The sequence below is a fragment of the Camellia sinensis genome, chromosome 14 (assembly GCF_055761805.1).
Source record: "Camellia sinensis isolate YWXY chromosome 14, ASM5576180v1, whole genome shotgun sequence".
Taxonomy (NCBI): Eukaryota; Viridiplantae; Streptophyta; class Magnoliopsida; order Ericales; family Theaceae; genus Camellia; species Camellia sinensis.
The window spans coordinates 68,746,829-68,770,009 of record NC_138974.1 but is presented as its reverse complement, the minus strand read 5'-3'; the positions used below and the strand labels follow the sequence as shown (position 1 = coordinate 68,770,009).

At 33.2% G+C, this 23,181-nt stretch overlaps 3 protein-coding genes and 1 long non-coding RNA gene across 5 annotated transcripts in view; 2 read left to right on the top strand and 2 right to left on the bottom strand.

Annotated features, from left to right (window-relative positions):
• Positions 1-4,616, top strand: part of LOC114290822 (uncharacterized) — a 90,127-nt gene extending 85,511 nt beyond the window's left edge. For both annotated transcript variants that reach the window (XM_082904472.1, XM_082904467.1), the window contains one exon: positions 4,501-4,616. The gene's annotated coding sequence lies outside the window, so the exon portion shown is untranslated. The remainder of the gene's footprint in view (positions 1-4,500) is intronic.
• Positions 1,469-4,160, top strand: LOC114290823 (uncharacterized). The gene is made up of 8 exons (XM_082904976.1): positions 1,469-1,507; positions 1,912-1,977; positions 2,145-2,382; positions 2,450-2,584; positions 3,131-3,197; positions 3,328-3,424; positions 3,497-3,552; positions 4,063-4,160. Exons 1-8 carry the CDS (start codon positions 1,469-1,471, stop codon positions 4,094-4,096), a joined length of 732 nt encoding a protein of 243 aa, XP_082761102.1. The 3' UTR covers positions 4,097-4,160.
• Positions 4,617-11,148: 6,532 nt separating the features above from the next.
• On the bottom strand, positions 11,149-12,393 carry LOC114290867 (uncharacterized). Its single transcript, XM_028234874.2, has 2 exons — positions 11,833-12,393; positions 11,149-11,253 (listed from the first exon to the last, which is right to left on the bottom strand). Exons 1-2 carry the CDS (start codon positions 12,391-12,393, stop codon positions 11,149-11,151), a joined length of 666 nt encoding a protein of 221 aa, XP_028090675.2.
• Positions 12,394-20,931: 8,538 nt separating this feature from the next.
• On the bottom strand, positions 20,932-22,921 carry LOC145807484 (uncharacterized). Its single transcript, XR_014350619.1, has 2 exons — positions 21,727-22,921; positions 20,932-21,615 (listed from the first exon to the last, which is right to left on the bottom strand). It is a non-coding gene; the product is annotated as an uncharacterized LOC145807484 (long non-coding RNA).
• Positions 22,922-23,181: the final 260 nt, after the last annotated feature.

Here is a 23,181-nt window from a genome sequence, read left to right as displayed (position 1 = left end):
TCTTCTTCTTCTCCTCCTCCACTATCAACTTTCACTACTCTTTTCTGTTCAATCATTTCTTGTCTAATTGAACCATTAGAGAGTTCACGGGGAGAAACCTCCCTAGTCTTGGTACCTTCCCATTAGGCCTTTTGCAGGCATGCATCAAGATGACAAAAACTAGAAAACCCAAAGAGCGCGTGTTTCAGTTCGACCCATCTCCCATTGTGTTGTATTATCATTATTAAATAAGGAATAAATTAAATTTTTCATCAAACTTGTGAAGCCGACATGGAGTGACCAGTCTTTGAGTGGAGACACCAGTATAATTGAATCCAGTTGAACTCTTGTCCATAAAAGGCAAACAAATCGATTACACGTTTTAGAAAATTGTCAAAAAAGAACAAAAATGACAATGAAAATACAAAACAAAACACAACAAAAAATGACAATGACATCCAACAAAGTGCAATGTATCATGGAGCCAAAGACCAATCATGATTCATGCCACATCATGCCAGTTAAGCTAAAGGTGCAAGACCACCAAGGGGCTTCGTAGTCCATTAAAATATATTTTAACTTTTAATTGTATTTTAATAATTCAATTTGTTTATTTGTAAGTTATTGTGAGAAGATAATTTATTTAAAAATAAATATATGATTTGTAATCATATTATTTCATTAAATAAATTGTTCATACCTTTTAAACAAAATAATGATAAATATGATTCGATAATCATATTCATTTCGTTAAATATGATTTGATAATTATATATATATTTTTAAATAAATATAATAAAATAATATAATTATTAGAAGAGTTAATTTTTTTTTATAAATGATAAATTATAAAGCGTGTTACATTATACAATAAATATAAAACAGTACAAACTTTAAAAGGTTGAGAAGAATTTTTGTCGCTTAGTGCACTTTTTTTTTGGGGGGTCTTTATTACTTTATGATTTGAAAAAGAATTTGGTTTAATTTTCAAAATTTTATTTTGTTTTCAAATTATGATTTAAATTAAAATTTATAATCAAAAAAAATTTTAAAATACAATTTAAAATTACTTTTAAAACTTTTTTTTTTCTTTTTTTTTTTTAAAATTATTATTAATCAATTAATCAATCACTTTTTCTCTTATCTCTTTTCTCACATTCTCTCATATTTTATATATTAATCAATAAAAAAAAGTACAAATCATCTCAAAATTATTTTCAAAACTCATAATTAAACAAATTTTTTCTTTTAAAATCATGATTTAAAAACTCAAAACTTAAAACACAATTTTTTATTCAAATCATAATTCTAAAATTAAACCAAATAGAATTAATGATGTTCAAATTTAATTGTTTTTCAAATCACGTGATTGTTTGCATATCTACTAATATTTTGAGATTTGTTACATTATTTATTTTTCAAATAATTTTTCAAACTATGTAAGCATCTCCAACGGTTCAGTATTTTTTTCACCAAATTTGAGTAAAAAATGGCTCATTTTCTCAATTTGATATTAGTTGCTCCAACGGTACATCAAAAGGAAGAATCATCCCGTGGGTCAACCGGTTGGTCGACCAGTCGGTCGACCGGTAAAGCAATTATTATTATTATTTTTGACCTTTTTGAACTTTTTGAACCTACCTAACCGTTGGTTCAAATTTTTTTTGAATCGTTTGAATCAGTAATTTGAACCATTTGAACCAGTTCGTAGGCCAATTTTTGAACCATTTGCACGAGCTAGTCAACCGGGTGGTCGACTAGGGGATCGACTACGTGGTCAACCAGGTGGTCGACCACCATGTGTAAAATTTCCACAAATTTTTGCTTTAACGGCTATACACAGTGAATTGGTGAAAGGAGCAACTCGTCTTCAGTTTGGTGAAACGTTTGATATTTTCTCATTTTAATACCAATTTGTTGAAATTATTGAAGTATCAAAAATTAACTTTTTCATCAAAATTCAAATCTGATGCCAAGTTTGATGAAGCGTTGGAGATGGTCTAAACTTTTAACTAGAATATAAAACCCAAACAAGAGAATTTCATCTGAATAAGAACCGGATCTGGGCCCTGAATCCGGGTCGATCACGGTTCGCCACAGACGGCGTCAAAACAGTCCGGATCTTCCTACCCGTGGACCGGGAGACCCGATTTATACTGTTCTAGTTTCGTTCTGGTGAATTTTCAGGGGTTTTTGTGTGTTTGGGTAGTGCGACAAGAATTGGAATTGAATTGTTTGGCTATAAAAATGGAAGAAATAGGAAATCAGAAGCAGAGAAGAGAGTAGCTTCGTCCAATTCGATTGGTCGTTGTTTGATATCATTTGTGTCTTCATCACTAACTCAACTGTCCCTCTTCTTGCTTCCTTCCTTCTTCCCTTCCTTCTCGCTCCTCTCACTCTCAGGTCCTCTCTCTCTCTCTATATATATATATATATGAATATGTGGTTGAAGTGGTTGCTTTTGTTGCAGCTGTAGCACTGTTGGGAGTGACAGGTGTTGGGAGATGCTGCAAGAGACTTGTAGGAGTGGAAGCATCAGCGCGGGCGTTCGTTTTCTTCGATATTATATTCATTTGGGGGGTTTATATTGGAATGGTTCGACAAGGTCCCTCTTTATTCTCAGTAATCTCTCTCTCTCTCTCTCTCTAGTCTCTAATTTGTATCGTCAGATTCACTGTTTGATTATTCTACGAATTTTAAAATCTGGGTTCTGCATACAATGGGATTCTGATGGTGGGTTTTTTCAACAGTTCGAGATGGTTTATTTATTCATCATATACATGGTGTTTTCAAGGAATTTTTAGGTGTAGATGCCGCGTAGTTCCTTCTACTATTATGATTGAATTTGACGATAGGATCCATTACATTTATGTTGGGTGTTTGAGGAAAAATAGGGGCATATACAATAATTGAAGTTAGTGGCACGTGTATGCTATTATTAGCATGTAAAAATTTCCCGTTGTTTTCTGTTTGTTTGTTCATTTCTCTGTAAAGGAGTGAGTAATTTATTTTTTCCAACCAGATAATAAATTATGTGAGAATGCTCAAATTTTGGGTGGATAGGTTTTTCATCATCGATACGTGTCTTCCTTTTCCAAATTGTGACTTGTATGGGATCCTGACATCCTTAGAAAAATTGTCTTTTTTTCAGTCATTTCACCTTTGCTAGACATTATACTCTACGCAGAGTTCTTTATGCTCGTGATTAGTCTATGCAGGTCAGATTATTGTTTCTGCACTCAAAAATTTATTGAATTGATTTGTTCGTACAAAATCTAGATTTAAGGTTTGAAAGAATGAATTTCAATCATTTATTCATTGTCCTAACTGTGTGTTTCTTGGTGCCAGTATCCTGACAACAGACCCTGGTTATGTTACAAATGAATCTTCCCATCATAACCAGCTTGTTGAGAGTTCTGTCTCAGTATTTGAAGCCCATTCTGAGGTTGTAAATTTTTGAGAAGCCCTTCCAATTAGATATGATTAACACAGCTATTGAAATTATCTACTGGTGCAGGAACTGGTGCCTTCAACTTGTGACATTCCCTATGAGTTCGTTGCTGAAGAAGTAAGGTGATTCCGGTGATTTCATCAGTTACAGCATTAAATACCACTGAGTTTGCGATCATATTTAATTTATCCTTTGCATTTTAGTTTTCAAAATTGGCTTTGGTAGCCTTGCTAGTTTTGTTTCATGTTTTGCTTCTCAAATATTATCTTGATTTAATATATACTAGGTAGTCAGATGTGATTGCAAGGAACTATGAATATCAACTGAAACTTTAATTATCGGGTCTATATTTCATAGCTTACAATGATCCTGGATTTCTGGTTTTTTATTTTTTGGAATCTGGATTCCATAGTGAAAAGCCGAAGACTTTAAATGTAATCGGGTGGCAATATGTGTTGAACTATCTTAAATTCTGTTGCGTTTCATTATAGCAAATCACTATTGATTGAAAATATCTCAGCTTTCTATTCATGTTAAATTTCTGTTTAGCCACAAAATCTTAGCACTTCATTTACTTCTTTATCATTGAAATCTTATGTATTCTGAAGTCTTCAGTATTTATACTATCACAGAATTCTATTCCACTCCAGAGAGTCAGATATGTAGGCACTGCAAGGCATATGTAAAGGGGTTCAACCACCATTGTCCTGCTTTTGGAAACTGTATAGGTAATGACAACATGTGGGTATAGTTCTTTACATTTTTAACTACTTCAGACAACAAAAACTGTTGCCTTTTTCGTTCTTATTAAACTAGTCTTGGATTTGGTAAAACAGTGGGTCTTGCTGCCTTTGTGGATACTGACATTGATATTCTTTTAATGCAGGTCAAAAAAACCGTGTCCTCTTCATAATCCTCCTAGTTGGGTTTGTTTTTACTGAGGCTTCGTATGTAGCGTGCTCATCTCAGTGTAAGGTTGAATATATTGGATACTGACCTGCATTAGTTTCAACAATTTACTTTTTTGGTGAAATTAATTATGCTAATTTTATTCTTATTATGAATTTCAGTTGCTACAAAATTTCAGATTATGGATAACATTGGGGGTCTGGTACATTTTCAAATCTTCTATTTTCATGATATTTTGCCCTTTTGTACTAACAGTCCATTAAGAAAAGAAAAGAAAGGATTAGGTAGGAGAGAACAGAAACGATAGCGGTATCCTTCTTTCTTGTTTGGATAATATAGGAGAGAAGAAGAAGGAAAGATGGAGATATAGTAAAAGAAAAGCAAATTTTATTATGTACAGGGTAAAATGAAAACCACTTGTTATAAAAATCAAGGACAAAATTGATAATCACCAACTCTCATTCCCTCTTTCCAAATCTCTCCACGTAAAAGTAAATTTGAAAAGTTTGTTTATATGGGATTATGGTTTCTCTCCATTTTTCTCCCCATTTTTTTTTGCTCCTCTTAAACTATCCAAACAAGTGATTAGGGAGAAGAGAATCCCTTTTCTTTTCTCTTCTCTCCAAGTATTCCAAACAAATGGATTATTTTAGTTGGACAAAATCAAACTCTTCATACTTTATGACTTGTATTTTTGTTATATTTACATTTTATTTGTGCAGACTAGTTCGTCTAGAAATTTGGCAATTTGCACAATACTATTCTTTCTTCTCCAAGTGCTCTGGCAGGTGTACATTGTTTCTTCTCCTATACAAGTTCTTCCCTATTTGAATATTGAATTGTTATCTAACAGGAACATGCTGGTGAATGTTTATAGGGGTGTTCCTGTCATGGCATATTTATTGTGTTTGTTTCAACATCAAAACTGATGAATGGGTAAGTTCTCAAATCTATTCTGTACACTGATGTAGTCATACTGTGAGCTTTAATTTTTTCAATTCTCTAATTTCATGATCTTTTGAATGCTTGTAAATTAGAGTTGGAGCCCTCTGATCTTTGAATTCCCAAACCTTTTTTGTTTTTTGTTTTTTGGAAGGGGGGGGGGGGGGGGGAAGTGTTTCTTGAACTCCGTAAAGAAGCATTTTAATCTATATGGAAGAAGCGAGGGATGTTTATGTAACCAATTTAGTGCTATGGTGTATAGATTTGGCTTGTCAACAAAGCTTATTAAGGAAACTCCTTTCCGAGCCTTTTTAATATCAAATGATTTCTCTTCTTTGTAAAATATATTTACCCTTTACTTTAATGTGGAAAATAGTTACCCTCAAAATCTTGCTTGGCTGCATGGATGGCCTCAGTTTGGTGTTGAGAAGACCTCAAGTATTTTTTTTGACTCTTGACTGGACATAAAAAACCGTAGGTTAGACAAGTTAGATAATGTACAGCCAGCACCATGGATGGCCCGAGTCAGAATATGTCTAATTATGTGTGAAGAATAGGATAACAGAAATCTGCAGCATTTGTGACTGTAGACACTATTTTTATGCAGACAAACTGGAAGAGGTATCCAGAGTTCCATCAGACTGTCCAGTCTGAACCAGGTATTTTTAGTTCATAGTGAAAGTGAAAGTGGAACAAGGCTTACAAATCCATATGACAAGGGCATTCTGTGGAATGTGAAGGAGTTTCTGACAGCAAAAGAATGATAAATGCATCTCGCTTGGAAAGCTATATACATGGTTCTCCGTTGCCGCAAAAGATGGGTTACGTTTATAAATTAAATATATATTTTTATAATTGATTTAAAAAAAAAATTAAAAAAAGAAAAAATATAGTAGAAATGATTTAATTTTTTCATTTCTTTGTTTAAATTTGGAAGAAAGTTTATAATCATGAAAGTGGTGCATCTATGCTGCTTGCAAATTCTTATATGTTATCTCTATGCCTAGAGATGCTCCTTTCTTTAAATTATTTGTAATTCTAAATGGTTTTTGTATGATAATTTATTTTCATAGATGGATGAGAAAATCAATGACTTTGACGATGAAAGTAATGATGTGCTTCAATTGTACCTAGTATTGCAAGTTGTAATGCAAGAACTGTTTGCCTTATGCATTGTAGTTTCTGTTGTCATTGAAGTTATCTTGAAGAAGTATTTATGTAAGTATCCATATAATCTTATTAGAGGATCAAATCGGTTGCAAGAACAAATGGACAATATTAATCGTTTAGTGAGAGAAAGCGACATAACATGTATTGAACACCTTCGTATGGATCGTCGTTCTTTTATGACCTTGTGTAATGTGCTTCATACAATTGGTGGGTTAGGACCTTCAAAACATGTCACTTCAGAAGAGACGGTGGCCTACTTCCTCTTCATTTTGGTATAACACTTGAAAATACAAAATGTTAAGTTCAATTTCTATAGATTTGGGCAGACTGTCAGTTGATATGTCAAGGATGTCTTAAAGGCCGTGTTACGCCCATAAGCCAACTTAGCACACCAAATCCTATTACCGAAGCAAGCACAGATCTATGGTGGCATTGCTTTTAGGTAAATATATTGTCTACAAATTTGGCGACTTTACATTATTTTTCTTTTCTTTTCTTATGTTCTCTATTTTACCCAAAAAATAAAAATAAAAAATAAATAAATAAATAACTATTACAATATCTATTCAGCTGGTTTGTTTAGAATTGCCTTGGAGCACTTGATGGCACCTATATTAGAGTTCGTGTACCGTGATTCATCAAGCAATGTATAGGATGAGAAAGGGAGATATTGCTACTAATGTTCTAGGAGTTTGCTCCCAACAAATGAATTTTATATATGTGTTGCCGGGGTGGGAAGGGTTAGCAGCCGACTCTAGGGTTTTAAGAGATGCAATCAATTAGCCTAATGGCCTAAGGATTCCAAATGGTAATTTCAGGATACTTAATTCTTCTGAAGTTTATGTGTAATAATTGAGTTTAATGCATAACATTCCACACCCAGGTTACTACTACCTAGTGGATGCGGGCCATATGAATGGGCAAGAATTCTTAGCACCTTACCGTGGTCAGCGATACCATTTCTCTGTTTGGAGAGAGGGGGGGCAACTCCAAGTAATTACCAAGAATATTTCAATATGAAACATGCACAAGTCAGGAATGTTACAAAAAGGTGTTTTGGATTGTCGAAAATGAGATGGGTAATACTTCACAGTGTATAATACTATCCCATCAGAACCCAAAATCATATTATCATAGCATGTTGCTTGTTACACAACTCCATTCGACTTAAATGATGAACTTACAAAGTTGCCAATTACTGTAGATGAAAGGTTAGATGCTTACGAAATCATATCCCATGATGTCTAAAAACTTGACATTTTTGTCAGCTTGAGACATGATGATAGGCTGAGGTGGGTAATGAGGTTGCTAAGTAAGAATGCTCCATAATAAACTTGTGGTATATGATGGGAATATTTGGTTTTTGGGTTATTCTCCATAGACTTAATTGTTGCTTTTTCTCTTCGTCAAGCACTGTATTTTGTGGGTTAAATTGTTATATCATGATTTGGTGCCTTCGACTCATCTAGTCATTGGATACTGTTGTTTTTGTTGTTAAAAGCTGCTAGTTGTAAGAGCAAATATTTGTACCTGCTAACATCTCTATGAACATATACCACTTTGATGTTAGTTGCTGTTTTTATTTTGGTTGCTGTACTCTTTTTTGTTTTGGATTCGTGGTGCTGGTCATGTTATTTGAATGATTACTAATTGGTGTGTTGTGTGGATTTGCTGGTGTGATAAGGAAGTGTTGGTGTGTTACATATTGTTGTTGTACTCTTTTTTGTTTTGGATTCGTGGTGCTGGTTTTGTTATTTGGATGATTAGTAATTGGTGTGTTGTGTGGATTTGCTGGTGTGATAAGGAAGTATTGGTGTGTTGCGTATTGTTGCTAGTGCGTTGCGTGATGCTGCTGGTATGTTGCTTTTAATCTATAGTTGTGTAGGGTTTTTTTTGTTGAAATCTCTTCAACTTCTGTTTTTTGTTCTTTTGGTTTTTGGGTGTGTGCTCTTTACTCTTTTTCTTTGTTGATGTATTTATGCTTTGTTCATTCTATGCATTAATAAAGTTATTTTTTTGTTGATCAAAAAAAAAAAAAAAATTCTTTTTTTTGTGTTGGATAAAAATTAGAAGCAAACTGGTCTTATTTATATTGAAATAACATGACCATTAAAAAATATAACTATTGGAAAAATGTTTGTTTCAAACATTGAAAAAATTAAACAATTAATTGTGGTCCACTAATCAATTATAAATAAAGATTAAATTTAGAGACAGATTTAATATTGTTATTACTTAGTAAAGAATTGAAAGGGGTAAAATAGTCTTTTGCTCATTTATCCTTATTCAGTCCATCAAACTAAACATTAGATTTATTAAAAATAGTCATTTCTAAACATTTAATCTCATAAGAAAACAAACACGGATACACATTTAATCCAACCAAATCAAATAGTCCAAACATTAGATTTACTAAAAATAATCATTTTCAGATATCTAATTTCGTGAGAAAATAAACACGGGATACACATCCAATCAAACCAAATAGTTTAGGGGGATTCTCAGTCCCAAGATTCAAGTCTGATGGATTTTAATCTTCCTTATCAAGTTCGGTGGATTCACATGTTTGATTGGATGGACTAGATAAGGGGGATTAGAATTTATCGGACTTGAATCCTGAGACTATGAATCTTCCGGACTATTTAGTTGGATTGGATGTATATCTTGTGTTTGTTTTTCATGGGATTAGATGTCTGGAAAAGACTATTTTTAATAAATCCAATGTTTGATTAGATTGACTGGATAAGGATAAATGAGCAAAAGATTATTTTACCATTTTTTAATTGTTTATTAAGTAATAGTAATATTAAACATATCTTTAATATTTTAATTTTTTTTCAGCTAGATTAAATAAAATATCAATAAAAATATATGTTATTTTTTAATTAAAATTTTAAATAAATTTATATTAAAAAATAATAATAATTAAATAATGAAATTAAATAAAATATAAACAAAAATTTAAAATAAAATATCAATAAAATATCTATAAAAAATTAAATAAATAAAACATCAATAAAAAGTTAAGTAAAATTATTTTATTTTTAAATAGAGGTTTAAATTTTATTAAATTACTAAATATAATACATAATTAAATAGTAGATGATCAAAATGGTCATTTCACTACCTAATCTCGCGGGATTGTTATCACATAAAAATTGTCCCATACCCCACCTCTCCTGACATTGTAATCCTACATATAGGGGATAAGGAGTCCAACTGGTAGGGGTGAGCATGGTCCGGATTGGACCGGATTGGTGTAAAACCAGGACCAATCCGTTATTTACGGTTCCTGAAAAATTAGAACCAATCCAATCCGTTTAAATCATGGAACCAATCCGAACCAATCCATTTAAATACGGATTGGATCGGTTTAGGACCACGGATTCACATAATTAAATAATAAAAAAAATATATATATAACACTTTAATTTCATATAAACATAAACATAGCACTACATTAGTTCCACAATAGCAATATGTCTTTATAATAGCAACATACTGTTATAGAATTTAAACAACCATAAGAAAATTAGTTTCACCATAATTATTTAGACCATTACAAGTTAAAACTAAAAACTAACAAACAAAAGTAATAAAAGAAGATATTAAACGGGTTTAGGTTTGAGTTTAGGTTTTATATGGAATAAGCGAAGATACTATGGGTAAGGATGTATAATAAAAATATAGACACTATTTGTATACGGTCCGGACCGGTTCCAATCCGGAACCGTGGGGTTCAATCCGGAACCAATCCGTGGACTACGGATTTTTAATTCTTCAATCCGGAACCGAACCACGGATTCAAAAAACCAATCCAAACCTATCGGATTGGACTGGACTGGATCGGATTACGGATTTCACGGATTCCTTGCTCAGCCCTACCAACTGGACTCCATGTTCAGCGGATTAAAAAGAAAAACTAAACGCCGATTAAAAGAATTTCAATAAATTACAATTTAATCCCACACTCTGATCCTTCCCATCAAACACCTAGTTGTTTGGCATGTTGGGTTGGGACTAAAATAATCACAAAAATTAAATTATTTTGGGAAGATAATTAAAAGTTAATTTTTTTGACTTTTTTTAAAAACAATATGTAAGAAATATAAGAGATAATGTAACCTAAAATGAATTAAAAACTAGAAATGACTTTTAACCCACTTCCTAATAGATTTTTAGTCTCAAGCTAAAGTTATCATCTCCAAACCATAATCAAAATTTTTTTCTCTATAAAAGTCAAAAAAATTAAAAATTCATTCCAAACAAAAATTTTTAACTCCAAATTAAAATTGTTTAAAAGTACACTCACATCACATTCCAAACTGCCTATCTAAAATAGTTTCTCTGCTGAGCAAAAACTGGATGATTGATTGATTAGCTATGTAAGTAAAGTATGTTGTCTTGAATTTTGCTGGTGTTATTTTGCTTATTATGATATCACTGGCCAAAATGAAATGTCATGGTAAGAAGTAAGAACCTGAATTTACAGAACCAAAAAGATCAGAAGAGAAAGGAGAACAGGAAGAAAGAGTTTTTAGATCAAATACACAATTCACTCACAGTCCAGCGACAAAGATCAAACACACCCAAAGACATTGACATCTAAAAATGGCTCTTGCCATACTCATTAAGATGGACTGACCCTAAAATTACTATAATAGCAACCTAAATCAAGCATTGAAGCATTCTTGAAGTTAACAGAATCCCTGGTCTTTGTTCACATTGGGCTTTATTGGGAGGAACATATCTGTGAGGACTGTAGTAGACTTAGAGAAAGCCTTCATGAACAGCTTCAAACCCTAACCAAACAACAATAGAACTCAAAAGTTGTTAATCAATCAAAAATGTTTGTAATGTTATACAAAATAAAATTGTTGTACAAAATTTCACACAGAATTATGTGAGCTTTTGGTGACCATTTCATTTAAAGTTGAAACACACGTAATTACAAAAATATTATAGTTATATCTTTCTAGAACAAAAATACATTTTTTAATTATTTTCCATCACAAATTAACTTGATTGAATTTGGAACTTAGGGCTATTTTGAGAAGATAATTAAAAGTCTATCTTCTAACTTTTAACTCATTTTAGGTCATATCATCTCTTACATTTTTTAAACACTTTTACAAAAAAAAAAGTCAAAAAAAATTAACTTTTAACTCAAAACAACTCTTAAACAAAAATGTCAATGCACCCAGAAAAATATTCAAAATTTGAATATACGATATAGATTCAAACTTGATATAATATAATATACACTCGTGATGAATCTGATGCACACGTTTTAAATTCTGGATAATTTTTGTGTATGTTTTTTTCCTGGACACGTAGCATTGCTGAAACTTAAAACAAGTAAAAGGAGATGTTAACCATACCTCGTCCATGTCAACCGTCACTGTCTTCTCTTGGAGGTTGGTAATGTCCTTGACCTTAAGATTGTTGAGAAGAGCAATACTAGAAATGGAGGACATAGGTTTGACCATGAGATCACCCATCACCATGGAAGTCACCACTCCTTTAACAAACCCATGCACCATATTCACATTCACATTTCTATGACCAGAATACCCATCACCGACGTTGGTCTGGTTTGGTGGGTCTGCCATTGCTAAAAATTGCTTCAACAGAGGGGTTTGGGCAGTGTTAGATGCACCAATCTTGGGTGTCAAGAGGGTGTCATTGGTCTGATTTGGTTGTAGATAGTCATTGTCTAGGTTTTGGACACTCTGGTAGACTCTGCTCAACGACCTAAATGTAGTAGCCGTGTCATCATGTTTGGTCAGAAGTGCCAAGATAGTACCTAGAGGAAGCGCGAGAAGGCCAAAGAGGAGGTCGACAAAGTCCTTTTTGGCCTCGGCGAAGAGAACCTTGTTGGAGTTGGTGTCTATGAGGAGTTTCAAGCTGATTTTTGAATTTGTTATTGTTGTTGTAGCCATATCTGAGACTGCTGAAATGTGTTAGCAATTACTGAGGAAACTCCTTTGTCTTGCTGCTTACTTATTTGTGTAATGTTGCTTTTATGTAAGGGGTCTTAGAAATAGGTTGTGTTTCCGGTGTTACTTCAATAGTGAACTTAGTTTCCCTATCAATTAAGTTTCCAGGCAAGTCATTCAGAAACACATCAGGAAATTCACTAGCAATAGGAATAGTTTCCACATTAGAATTATCAGAAATCTCAGTCCAAACACAACACATGTAACCCCTACATCCCTTTCCAAGCAGTTTAACAGTTTTCATGGTAGAAATCAGGTATGGGGGAGGAATTACCCCATTTCCAGTAAACACAATCTCAGGCAAGCCAGGTGGACGAAATACAATAGATTTATTCACACAATCTATAGTGGCACAGTGCTTAGTCAACTAATCCATACCCAGAATACGATCAAAATAATCAATATTCAAGGGTAGTAAATCAACATACAATATCATTTCGCCAATCATAAGATCTTATGCCGGATAAGCATAAGCACATATCATAGAACCCCCAGTCGATATAGATACAGATGGCAAACAGTTCATAGGTTCTAACGGTCTAGTTAATTTTTGAGAAAAAAACGTGCAATAAAAATGAATGCATGGAACTGGAATCAATCAGCACATAGGCATTCTGAGCATAGATAGAAATCATACCTGACACTACTGATTCAGTGTTTTGTACATCCTTAAGCACTAAGGCGAATACTCTCCCTTGCCTTAACGTTTCATTCCAGTTGTTGCCCCTGGTATTAGTTTTGGTATTTGATCTGGCCAATGAAGCAGACCCAGTTGAACTTGCTGCGGGGTGACTGACATTCCCGGATCCTAGTGGACAATCTTTTATTATATGGCCAACTTTGCCACATTGGTAACAGGCACCAGATGCACAGTAGCATACTTGTCTATATCTTTTGCCACAATTTGGACAGTTTGGTATAGATCCACTACTTTGACCGGAGCTACTGGAGGATCCTATGTTTTGTTTCTTCAAAAGTGATCGGCCTTTTTTGAAATTAAATCCAGCCCTTTTACCTTTCCATTCAGTCATTGGACTTGTAGCTTGCTTCTTTGCCGCCAGGATGGCCTTTGCTATCAATGCTCTATTAAGGACATCAACATATGTAGGCAATTGCAATACACCTACTCAGTCATACACTTCCAGATCTAATCCCCCTTCAAAATTTTGAGCTTTTTTGTAATCTGTATCAACCATATGAGGAGCAAATCTGGTTAACTCAATGAATTTAGCTTCATACTGGGCTACTGACATCTTTCCATGCTTAAGTTCTTGGAATTCGGACACTTTCCAATCTTTGAAGCATTGGAGAAAGTACTTGTCATAAAAGATCTCATTGAAATAAGCCCATGTCATATTCCCATTACTGCCTCGAATTAGTAACCACCATCTACGGGCTTCATCTTTTAAGGTATAAGTGGCCAAGAGAACCTTTTGCGTCTCGATGCAGGGAAAGACCTCAAATAATTTTTCCATTTCAAGCAGCCATGATTATGCCTTTAACGGCTCAATGCTACCCAAGAAAGTTGGTGGTTTCATTTTCATGAATTTCTGTGTTAGGTTGATGATGTCATTATTATCTAATTCAACTTGAACTGGAGGGGGCAGAGGAGGCATTGGTTGTTGTCTTTGTTGATGTGCTAATGCTTCGGTTAGAATGGTAATCATCTGTTCCATTCGGCTTATTCGGGCCTCGGAAGATTCACTTATATCATTTCCCGTTGCATTCTCCATTTCGCTAAAGAAAGACAAAGTAACAATAAACATAGGAATAATCTTGTTAATTTCTTTTAATTTTTATTTATTCAGACTCAAATTCAGTTTTCACATGTATAATAATTATCACACACTCACACATACTAATGAAAAGTCCCTAGTTCTTTTTAGGACACCCTATAGCTCTTATGGACTCGTGTGTGTGGTTTAACATGTGCTGTGATACTACTCTGTCATCACCCAAACCTGCCCTTATAGGTTTAACACCGTAACCGGCTAATAATCCTTGGATTACCAATGGCCTCTTAACGGAATAACATATGTTTAGGGGCTGTGGAAGCAAATATACTATATACACATAGTCCATAAAGCCATGCAGACTTACATGGGGAAAAATTTGAAACCTTATAAAATATATTTACGTACATGTCATCAAAATGTAGTAATCTCCGTCACATTTAATACAGTTGTAGCCTAAAAGGGGTATAGCCCAATATACACATAACAAAAGACTTGTTCGTATTACTAAAAATACAAGGTCTTAACTTATGCCGTTTAGACTTGACTTGCATACAAAAAAGAACCTCATCGGAGCTACAACGGCTAGCTGACAAAATCAAAAAGGAACCTCCTTGGAGGCACAACGGCTAGCTAACAGAATAAAGATACCAGATCCTCAACTTTGGGTTTGGTCATGTGCCTGGTCACCTACATACATATTATAAATAGTGAGCGGAAGCCTAGTGAATAATAACACAGTAAAGATTTTAATAAATGATGCCCAGAACATATTTCAAATCTCATAGCAAATCAGAATCATAATCAAGTTTATAGTTGAAACAGAGTCATAGGCTTATTCATATTCAAATCATGCGTGGAACATCCATTAGAATAAACATGTCTCTTTGGTCAAGCGTATCAAGTTTCAAAAAGAAACCTCCGGTACCGGATAACATATGTCATACATGAGCCACGGTATTGTTTCCCCCGGGCGAGGTCTTGTGCCACGGTATTATCTCCCTCGGGCGAAGGCCTCATGACTATAAGCCTCCAAAACCCTTGATCTCTTGAAGTTCCTTCGATCTAGATCCATCTTCTCTCTCTAATCTTGAAGATCAAAAGCTACAGCTTCATCCTTGTGTGGTGGTAGACCAAAGATTCTCACCTCTTGATTCTAGGGTTTCTCCTCTCATCTTCTCCAAAGCTTTGAGGTAGGGATTTCTTGAGTTATATATACATGTTGTGCTATATATATGTTGATTTAAAAGCTTTCTTGTAGTTTTTGTGTTGATTTTGATTTTGTTCCAAATATAGAGAAAGTTTTGAAGAAATGGTTTTGATCTCAATCTTTTCCTATCTATGAGAACGTTCTTTTTACAAAACTCAAGACGGATGTGATTTTGATTGGGTTTCACCATGAAATGAGAGGATGTTGGGTTTTTGATGAAAACCCTAGAAATTTGGGGATTTTGGAAGATAAGAATAGTGCTTATGAAGTTCTTTATTATCTTGTGTCAAGAGGATAAATGAAGAAGTGTAAATCTTATTGTGTGTTTTTATTAAATAGCAAATCTTCTTGATATATGAGCCATGAGAATTATTTTAGCATTGTTACTAGATAATTGAGTATGTATAGTTGAGGAGTGGTAAATCATTGTGCACTATGGGTTGTGAAAATTATAACCATGGGAGAGTTATGTTTGAAAACATCACATATGGCCTTGAAGAGGCTAAATTGATTAGAATTGTGCATGATGGGAAATTGTTGTTGTGTGATAAAGGCACATGGTTATTTTGCGAAATAATGTTGAAGTTAAGAAATGAGAAAGGTAGTTGCTTGTTATTGTTGTTAAGACATTTGGAAATTGAGAAATGTTATGAAATATTAAGTAATGCATCATATCCTTATTTGAATTATCATCATTATTGCATATTTGAAATGAGTTGGAAAGATGTTTACTTTGAGAAAAATTTATGCTAAAATGAGAACTATGGAAAAGTGGTATGGGGTAAATACGTGGTAAGTCCGGATAGGGGGTGTAGTTGAACTTGATAAGTTGGCCTATGTGTCCATGGTGAAAGACCAGAAAACCGCGCGGATAGGTGTTGAGCCTTCCGGTTAATATTGGTAAAAATGACAATTTGGTAATACTTGTAGAGTCTACTTGCAGACACCAGTCTAGGGATTACCTATTGATTAAAATCGGAAGTTTTGAAATATGTGGAGATTGCTGGCTTTTATTGAAAATGAAAATCCTTAAGAAGAGCATGAAATGAAATTTTCTTTAAGAGAGCATGGCATAGCATGGACATTAGTATTTTATTGAGATTTGGCATAACTGTATATACTTTGTTAGAATTTTCTACTGGGCGTTATGCTCACCCCTATGGGATTTGATGCAGGTAAAGATGTGGTGATCTCGCTGAACTGAGGGCGTGGATATTTTTTTGTGAAGAGTAAATAGCTCTCTTATTTTTGTTGTAAATTTTGTAAAGCCAAGGGCTAAACATGTAAGGGTCCGAGAGACCATTTTGTGTAACCGGATTATTGCCTTGGAAGATGTAAGCCCTTAAGAGCATTTTATTGTTTTGAGACTAGGCGGTTCACATGCTATAGATTCATGTGTATTTTCATCAATGTATATCCGCATGTGAAATTTTTGTATAACTCTTTTAGTAACTATGTAAAGATGGAAGGCTTATTGTCATGGTTTAGTAAATGTTAATTAATATGGGTAGTTCGTGTTGAATTATTTCGGGGCATTACATAGGCCAACTTATTCAATATTATCTACAGCACCTATCAAGACTTACCAACGTATTTACCCCAAAATCATTCTATGAAAACTTGTTTCTCAACATTCTTTTCTCAATGCAAGTTTTCAAATCAACTTTCAAAGTTTAATGTAATCAAATGAATTGATATGTCAATAACACAAGATGAATATAAATACTGTTATTCTAATTCATCATCCAAGGAATAACACAATTCCCTGCTCGACCCCCGTAAGTTGACCGGGTCAAAATCGGGATCACTACAATTTCTCACTAAAAATCTCTTTTTGCTCATATAAATGGGAGTATAAGATTTACTTTATATAAGTAAAACAATTCAATTTGTTCTTCTTTTTTCTCGACATGGGATTATAAAATAAAAATTAAATGAAAGCTAGCCAATGAGGATTTTCTTAATTGTTTAAAAGTTAACAATTGTTTGGGATGGAAGTTTATTTCGAATCAGGCAACTTAGTCGTTTAATTTTTAATTAGGTCAAGCTTTAATTTATTTTGAATCAAACAAATTTAACCAATATATTTTGATAAAACCGCTAAAATCGCAATTAAACTAGCGAATCAATCAAACTGAAAACGGTCCATCCTACTGGTTAGGTTAAAGGACCAACCAACTTATACAAAAATTAATTAATTAAAACTTTTAAATTTTATTTTAATTTAAAATTTTAAACTGTTTTGACCTGAAACATATACAACACTACAATATTAAATGGGAGCAAAAATTTTATATAGCGAAACAATTAATTTTTTCACTTTTTTCTGATGTGAGATTGTAAATTAAAAGTTAACAGTTGTTTGGACATGAAATTCATTTTTAATCAAGCAATCTCAGTCGTTTAATTTTTAATAAGGTCAATCTTAGTTTATTTCAAATCAAACAAATCTAAGCAATATATTTTAATAAAATAGCTAAAACCGTGATTAAACAAGTGAATTAGTCAAGCCGAAAACGATTCAGCCTAATCGGCTAAGTCAAAAGACTAATCAATTTATAACAAAATTAATTAATTAAAACTTTTAAATTTTATTTTAAAATTTAAATCATCTTGAATTGAAACATCCACAATACTATAATATTAAATGAAAGTATAAGATTCACTTTATATAAGTGAAACAACTCACTTTTTATTTCTTTTCTTAATGTGTGATTGTAATTATTTTAAAATTTAATATTATGAGAGTTTCAAAATCTCATACAAAATTATTTTTAAAATCAAAAGGTCTATGTGGAATTGTAAAATAAAAGTGAAATGGAAGCTAACCAATGAAGATTTTCTTAATTGTTTAAAACTAAGAAAATAAAAAAAAATAAAAAAAATTGATATTGATTATAGGATTTCTCACTAAAAATCTTCTTTTGCTTATATAAATGGGAGTATAGGATTCACTTTATATAAGTGAAACAATTCACTTTTTCCTTCTTTTCCTGATGTGAGATTGTAAAATAAAAGTTAAATGAAAACAAACCAATAAAAATTTTCTTAATTGTTTAAAATTAAGAAATTTTAATAATTTATATAAATTGAAGCATAAGATTCATTTTATGTAAATGAAACAATTCACGTTTTCTTTTCTTTTCTTTTTTTTCCTGATTTGAGATTGTAAAATAAAAGGTAAATGGAAGTTAACCAATGAGAATTTTCTTAATTGTTTAAAATTAAGAAAATTCAATAATTTTAGAATGAGGGTTTGGAGCTTCTAGAAAGCTTCTCCTTTAAAACTCCATTTATAATATTCATTTTATATAAGTGGAACAACTCACTTTTTCTTTCTTTTCCTCATGTGAGATTGTAACACTTTATATAAGTGAAACAACTCACTTTTTCTTTTTTTCCTCAATGTGGGATTGTAACTATTTTAAAGTTAAATATTATGAGAGTTTCAAATCTCATACAAAATTATTTTTAAAATCAAAATTATGTGGGATTGTAAAATAAAAGTCAAATGGAAACTAGCCAATGGGATTTTTTTAATTATTTAAAATTAAGAAAATAAAAAAAAAATGAGTATAAGATATTGATCATAGGGCTTCTTACTAAAAATATCATTTTGCTTATATAAATAGGAGCATAAGATTCATTTTATGTAAGTGAAACAATTCACTTTTTCTTTCTTTTTCCGATATGAGAGTGTAAAATAAAAGGTAAATGGAAGTTAGCCAACAGAAATTTTCTTAATTGTTTAAAATTAAGAAAATTCAATAATTTTAGAATAAGGGTTTGGAGCTCGTAGAAAGCTTCTCCCTAAAAGCTCCATTTTCCTTATATAGTATATAGATAGGTAGTGAAACAAACTTTGTTTTTTCTTCTTCTCCTGATGTGGGATTATAAATAAATCATAAATTAATTAGAGTTTTATTTTTATATGATTAAATGGAAGTTAACCAATGATTTTTTTTAATTGTTTAAAATTAATAAAATCAATATGAGAAATCGTAATTAAATCGGCGAATCGGTCAAATCCAAAATGATTCAGCCTAATCAGTTAGGTCAAATGACCAACAACTTATATAATAAATAATTAATTAAAACTTTTAAATGTTATTTTAATTTTAAAATTTAAACTGTCTTGAATTGAAATGTACACAATATTACACTATTAAGATTCACTTTATACAAGTGAAACAGCTCACTTTTTTTTTTCTTTCTTTTTTCAATGTGGGATTATAAAATAAAAGTTAACAATTATTTGGACGAAAAGTTTATTTCTAATCAAGTAATCTCAGTGTTTCAATCTTTAATCAGATCAATTTTTAATTTATTTCGAATCAAACATATCTAAGTAATATATTTTGATAAAACCACTAAAATCGCGGTTAAACCAACAAATCAATCAAATAAAAAATGATTGAGCCTAATCGGCTAGGTCATAATTAATCAATTAAAAATTTTAAAATTTAAACTATATTGAATTAAACATGCACAACACGACAATATTAAATGGAATGTGAGTATAAGATTCATTTTATATGAGTATAATAACTCATTTTTTCTCTTCTTTTCTCGATGTGAGATTATCAAATAAAAGCTAACCAATAGAAATTTTTTTAATTGTTTAAAATTAAGAAAATCAAGAAAATTAGTATGAAATATTGAAACTCTCACAAGTCTTTTTACTAAATGGGATGGGAGTATAAGACTCCCTTTATATGAGTAAAATAATTCTTTTTTTTTTCTTTTCCCGATGTGAGATTGTAAAATAAAACTAGCCAATAGAGATTTCGATGTGAGATTATCAAATAAAACTAGTTAATGAAGATTTTCTTAATTATCAAAAATTAAAAAAATCAAGAAATTTAGTATGCAGATATTGAACCTCTTACAAGACTGTTTACTAAAAATATCCTTTTCCTTATATAATATATTTATTTATTGAGCTAAATAGTAGATTATTCAAACTTAACTTAAAAACTTGACAAGATTAAAATTATATTTAAACTTGATTTGTTTGCATAACAAATCGACTTCAAATAAATTTTTAACGAACTGAATACGAGTCAAACCGAAGTAATTTAATTCGCTTAACAATCCAAGTTAAAAGTCACTCAATATAATTTTGTAATGGAAAGGACATCTTACCAATTCTTAACTCATAAGGTTAGCTTTTAAATTTTAATCAATAAAGGCAACCTATCACATATTTATAGTAGTTTTTTTTAAAATTAATTTGTCCCTACAGTTCTCTCACAAATATATGTATGTATATATATATATATATATATATATGTAGAAATTTAATGTATAAAGAGAAATAGAGAAATTGTATTATTGATTGATATATTGTTCTATTACAAATGGTTCCTTATATAGATGTAGGTGTAGTGGATGGTGTGTAGTGGATGGTGATAGTGGTGTAGTGCGTTAGGTTTAGTGGAGTAGGTGAGGTGGTAGTGGTGTAGTGGGTTAGGTTTAGTGGAGTAGGTGAGGTGGTAGTGGTGGTAGGTGATGGTAATTTAATGTATAAAGAGAAATAGAGAAATTGTATTATTGATTGATATATTGTTCTATTACAAATGGTTCCTTATATAGATGTAGGTGTAGTGGATGGTGTGTAGTGGATGGTGATAGTGGTGTAGTGGGTTAGGTTTAGTGGAGTAGGTGAGGTGGTAGTGGTGTAGTGGGTTAGGTTTAGTGGAGTAGGTGAGGTGGTAGTGGTGGTAGGTGATGGTAAATTCTAACAGCCCCCCGCAAACTCAAGGAGGATAGAAACTAACCAACTTGAGTTTGGAGAGAGTAACAAAACAGAAAAATAGACGAATACATAAAAGAAAAGAGGATAGGAGACACTGTATGGTCGTGTCAGACCATTGGTGAAGACACTGTATGGGGGTGTCATAACGGTGTAGAGGACACTGGATGGCGGTGTCAGACCGATGTAGAAGACAGTTTAGGGGGTCATGTCGGACCGTTGTAGAAGACAGTTTATGGGGTCATGTCGGACCGTTGTAGCAGACAATGTTGTGACAGTTTACGGAGTCTTGCTGGACCCTTGTAGAAACTAACCGGAATCTATGTCGGGACAGTTTACAGAGTCTTGTCGGACCCATAAAGGAGCTAACCGGAATCAATGTCGGGACAGTTTACAGAGTCTTGTCGGACCCATGAAGGAGCTAACCGGAATCAATGTCGGGACAGTTTACAGAGTCTTGTCGGACCCTTGTAGAAACTAACCGGAATCTATGTCGGGACAGTTTACAGAGTCTTGTCGGACCTATAAAGGAGCTAACCGGAATCAATGTTGGGACAGTTTACAGAGTCTTGTCGGACCCTTAAAAAGTCGCACCCTCAAAAGGTGTGCCCAATCTGTCAAAAGGCGTGCCATCAAAAGGCGTGCCCAATTCATCAAAAGGTGTGCCGGACATGATGGCGAGGCACGTGAGAGCCTTGGCTGGCGCGCCCGGTTTGTCGTCTGGCGTCAAGAGGCGCGCGATGCGCGTGTCTGCCTCGGCTATTTAACTAAGACGAAGGCAGAGGCTGAGGCAGAGGCTGAGAAAAAACTTGCGAAAAACCTCTGAAAAAAAACTCTTCGTTTTGCTGAGAGAGATAGGCTGTAACACTTCGTTGCCCAGAAAATGGCCTCTTCGTCCCGGAGTCTGCTCACTCTCTTTCCCGACCTCAACGAGTCAACAAGAGAGAGAACTGGTGCGGTGGCACTGGAACCTCTACCAAGCGCCCCGGAGTTTGCTCCGTTGAACTTTCCGATGCGGTCTGTGGAGCAAAGAATGGCAGTGCAGTCGGATGTGGAGGCCAATCAGTATACTTTGAAGTCATGTGTGGAAACCATGACGGCGGTCACAAACTTGTCGAACCGGCTGCAGAGTAGGACAAATGAAGTGCAGCATTTAAACGCCCAACTGGCTCTGCTCCAACGCATGTATAAGGATGCGCGAGCAGAGATAAGTGTGCTGAAGGCAGAAAATAAGGAGCTTAAGCGGAAGGCCACCGTTATGTTCCGATTTGGAGGTCCACCATATGCTGCAGTGGAGGAGCAGGGGTTAGTGATCGTGCCCAGTGGAGTGGGAAACACGGAGGCAGCACCGTCAAGGACCGCCCAGGACGGAGGCAAAAAGAAGAGACCGGCGGCAGAGTAGGTCGGTGGGTGGCCGTCTGCAGAAAAGAAAACAAATCTGTTGTTGTTGTGATGGTGATCTTGTGTGGTTTTTTTTTTTTTTTTTTTTTTTGGTTGTGGTGTAAAATGTGGATCGGGGTGACCCCCTGAGATGAATAAAATATGGTTTGTTGTGCAAATTGGTAAATGGTTTTTTTTTTTTTTTTTTTTGTGGAATATAAAAAAAAAAATAATAATAAGATAATGGAAAAAGGGTGATGCTCACTAACGAGTGGTATAATAATGAAATATTGATGGAAAAAAAAAGATAGAAAAAAAAATAAAATGAAATAAAATAAAAGTAGGGAGAGGAGAAATAGATTATAATAAAATATATATATATATATATATATATATATATATATATATATATATATATATCTTAAAATAAAAGAAAAGTGTGAAATAAAAGAAGAGTGGTGTTTGGTCAGACATGGGGGTGATCAAAGAGAATAAAAAAAATAAAGGGTTTGAAAGTGGAAAATAAAGAAAAGAAAAGAAAGGGGAGAATCTGCTGGGTGTAAAGGTCCTACCCGTGGGTGATCAAAGAGAATAAAAAAATAAAGGGTTTGAAAGTGGAAAATAAAGAAAAGAAAAGAAAGAGGAGTGGGGAA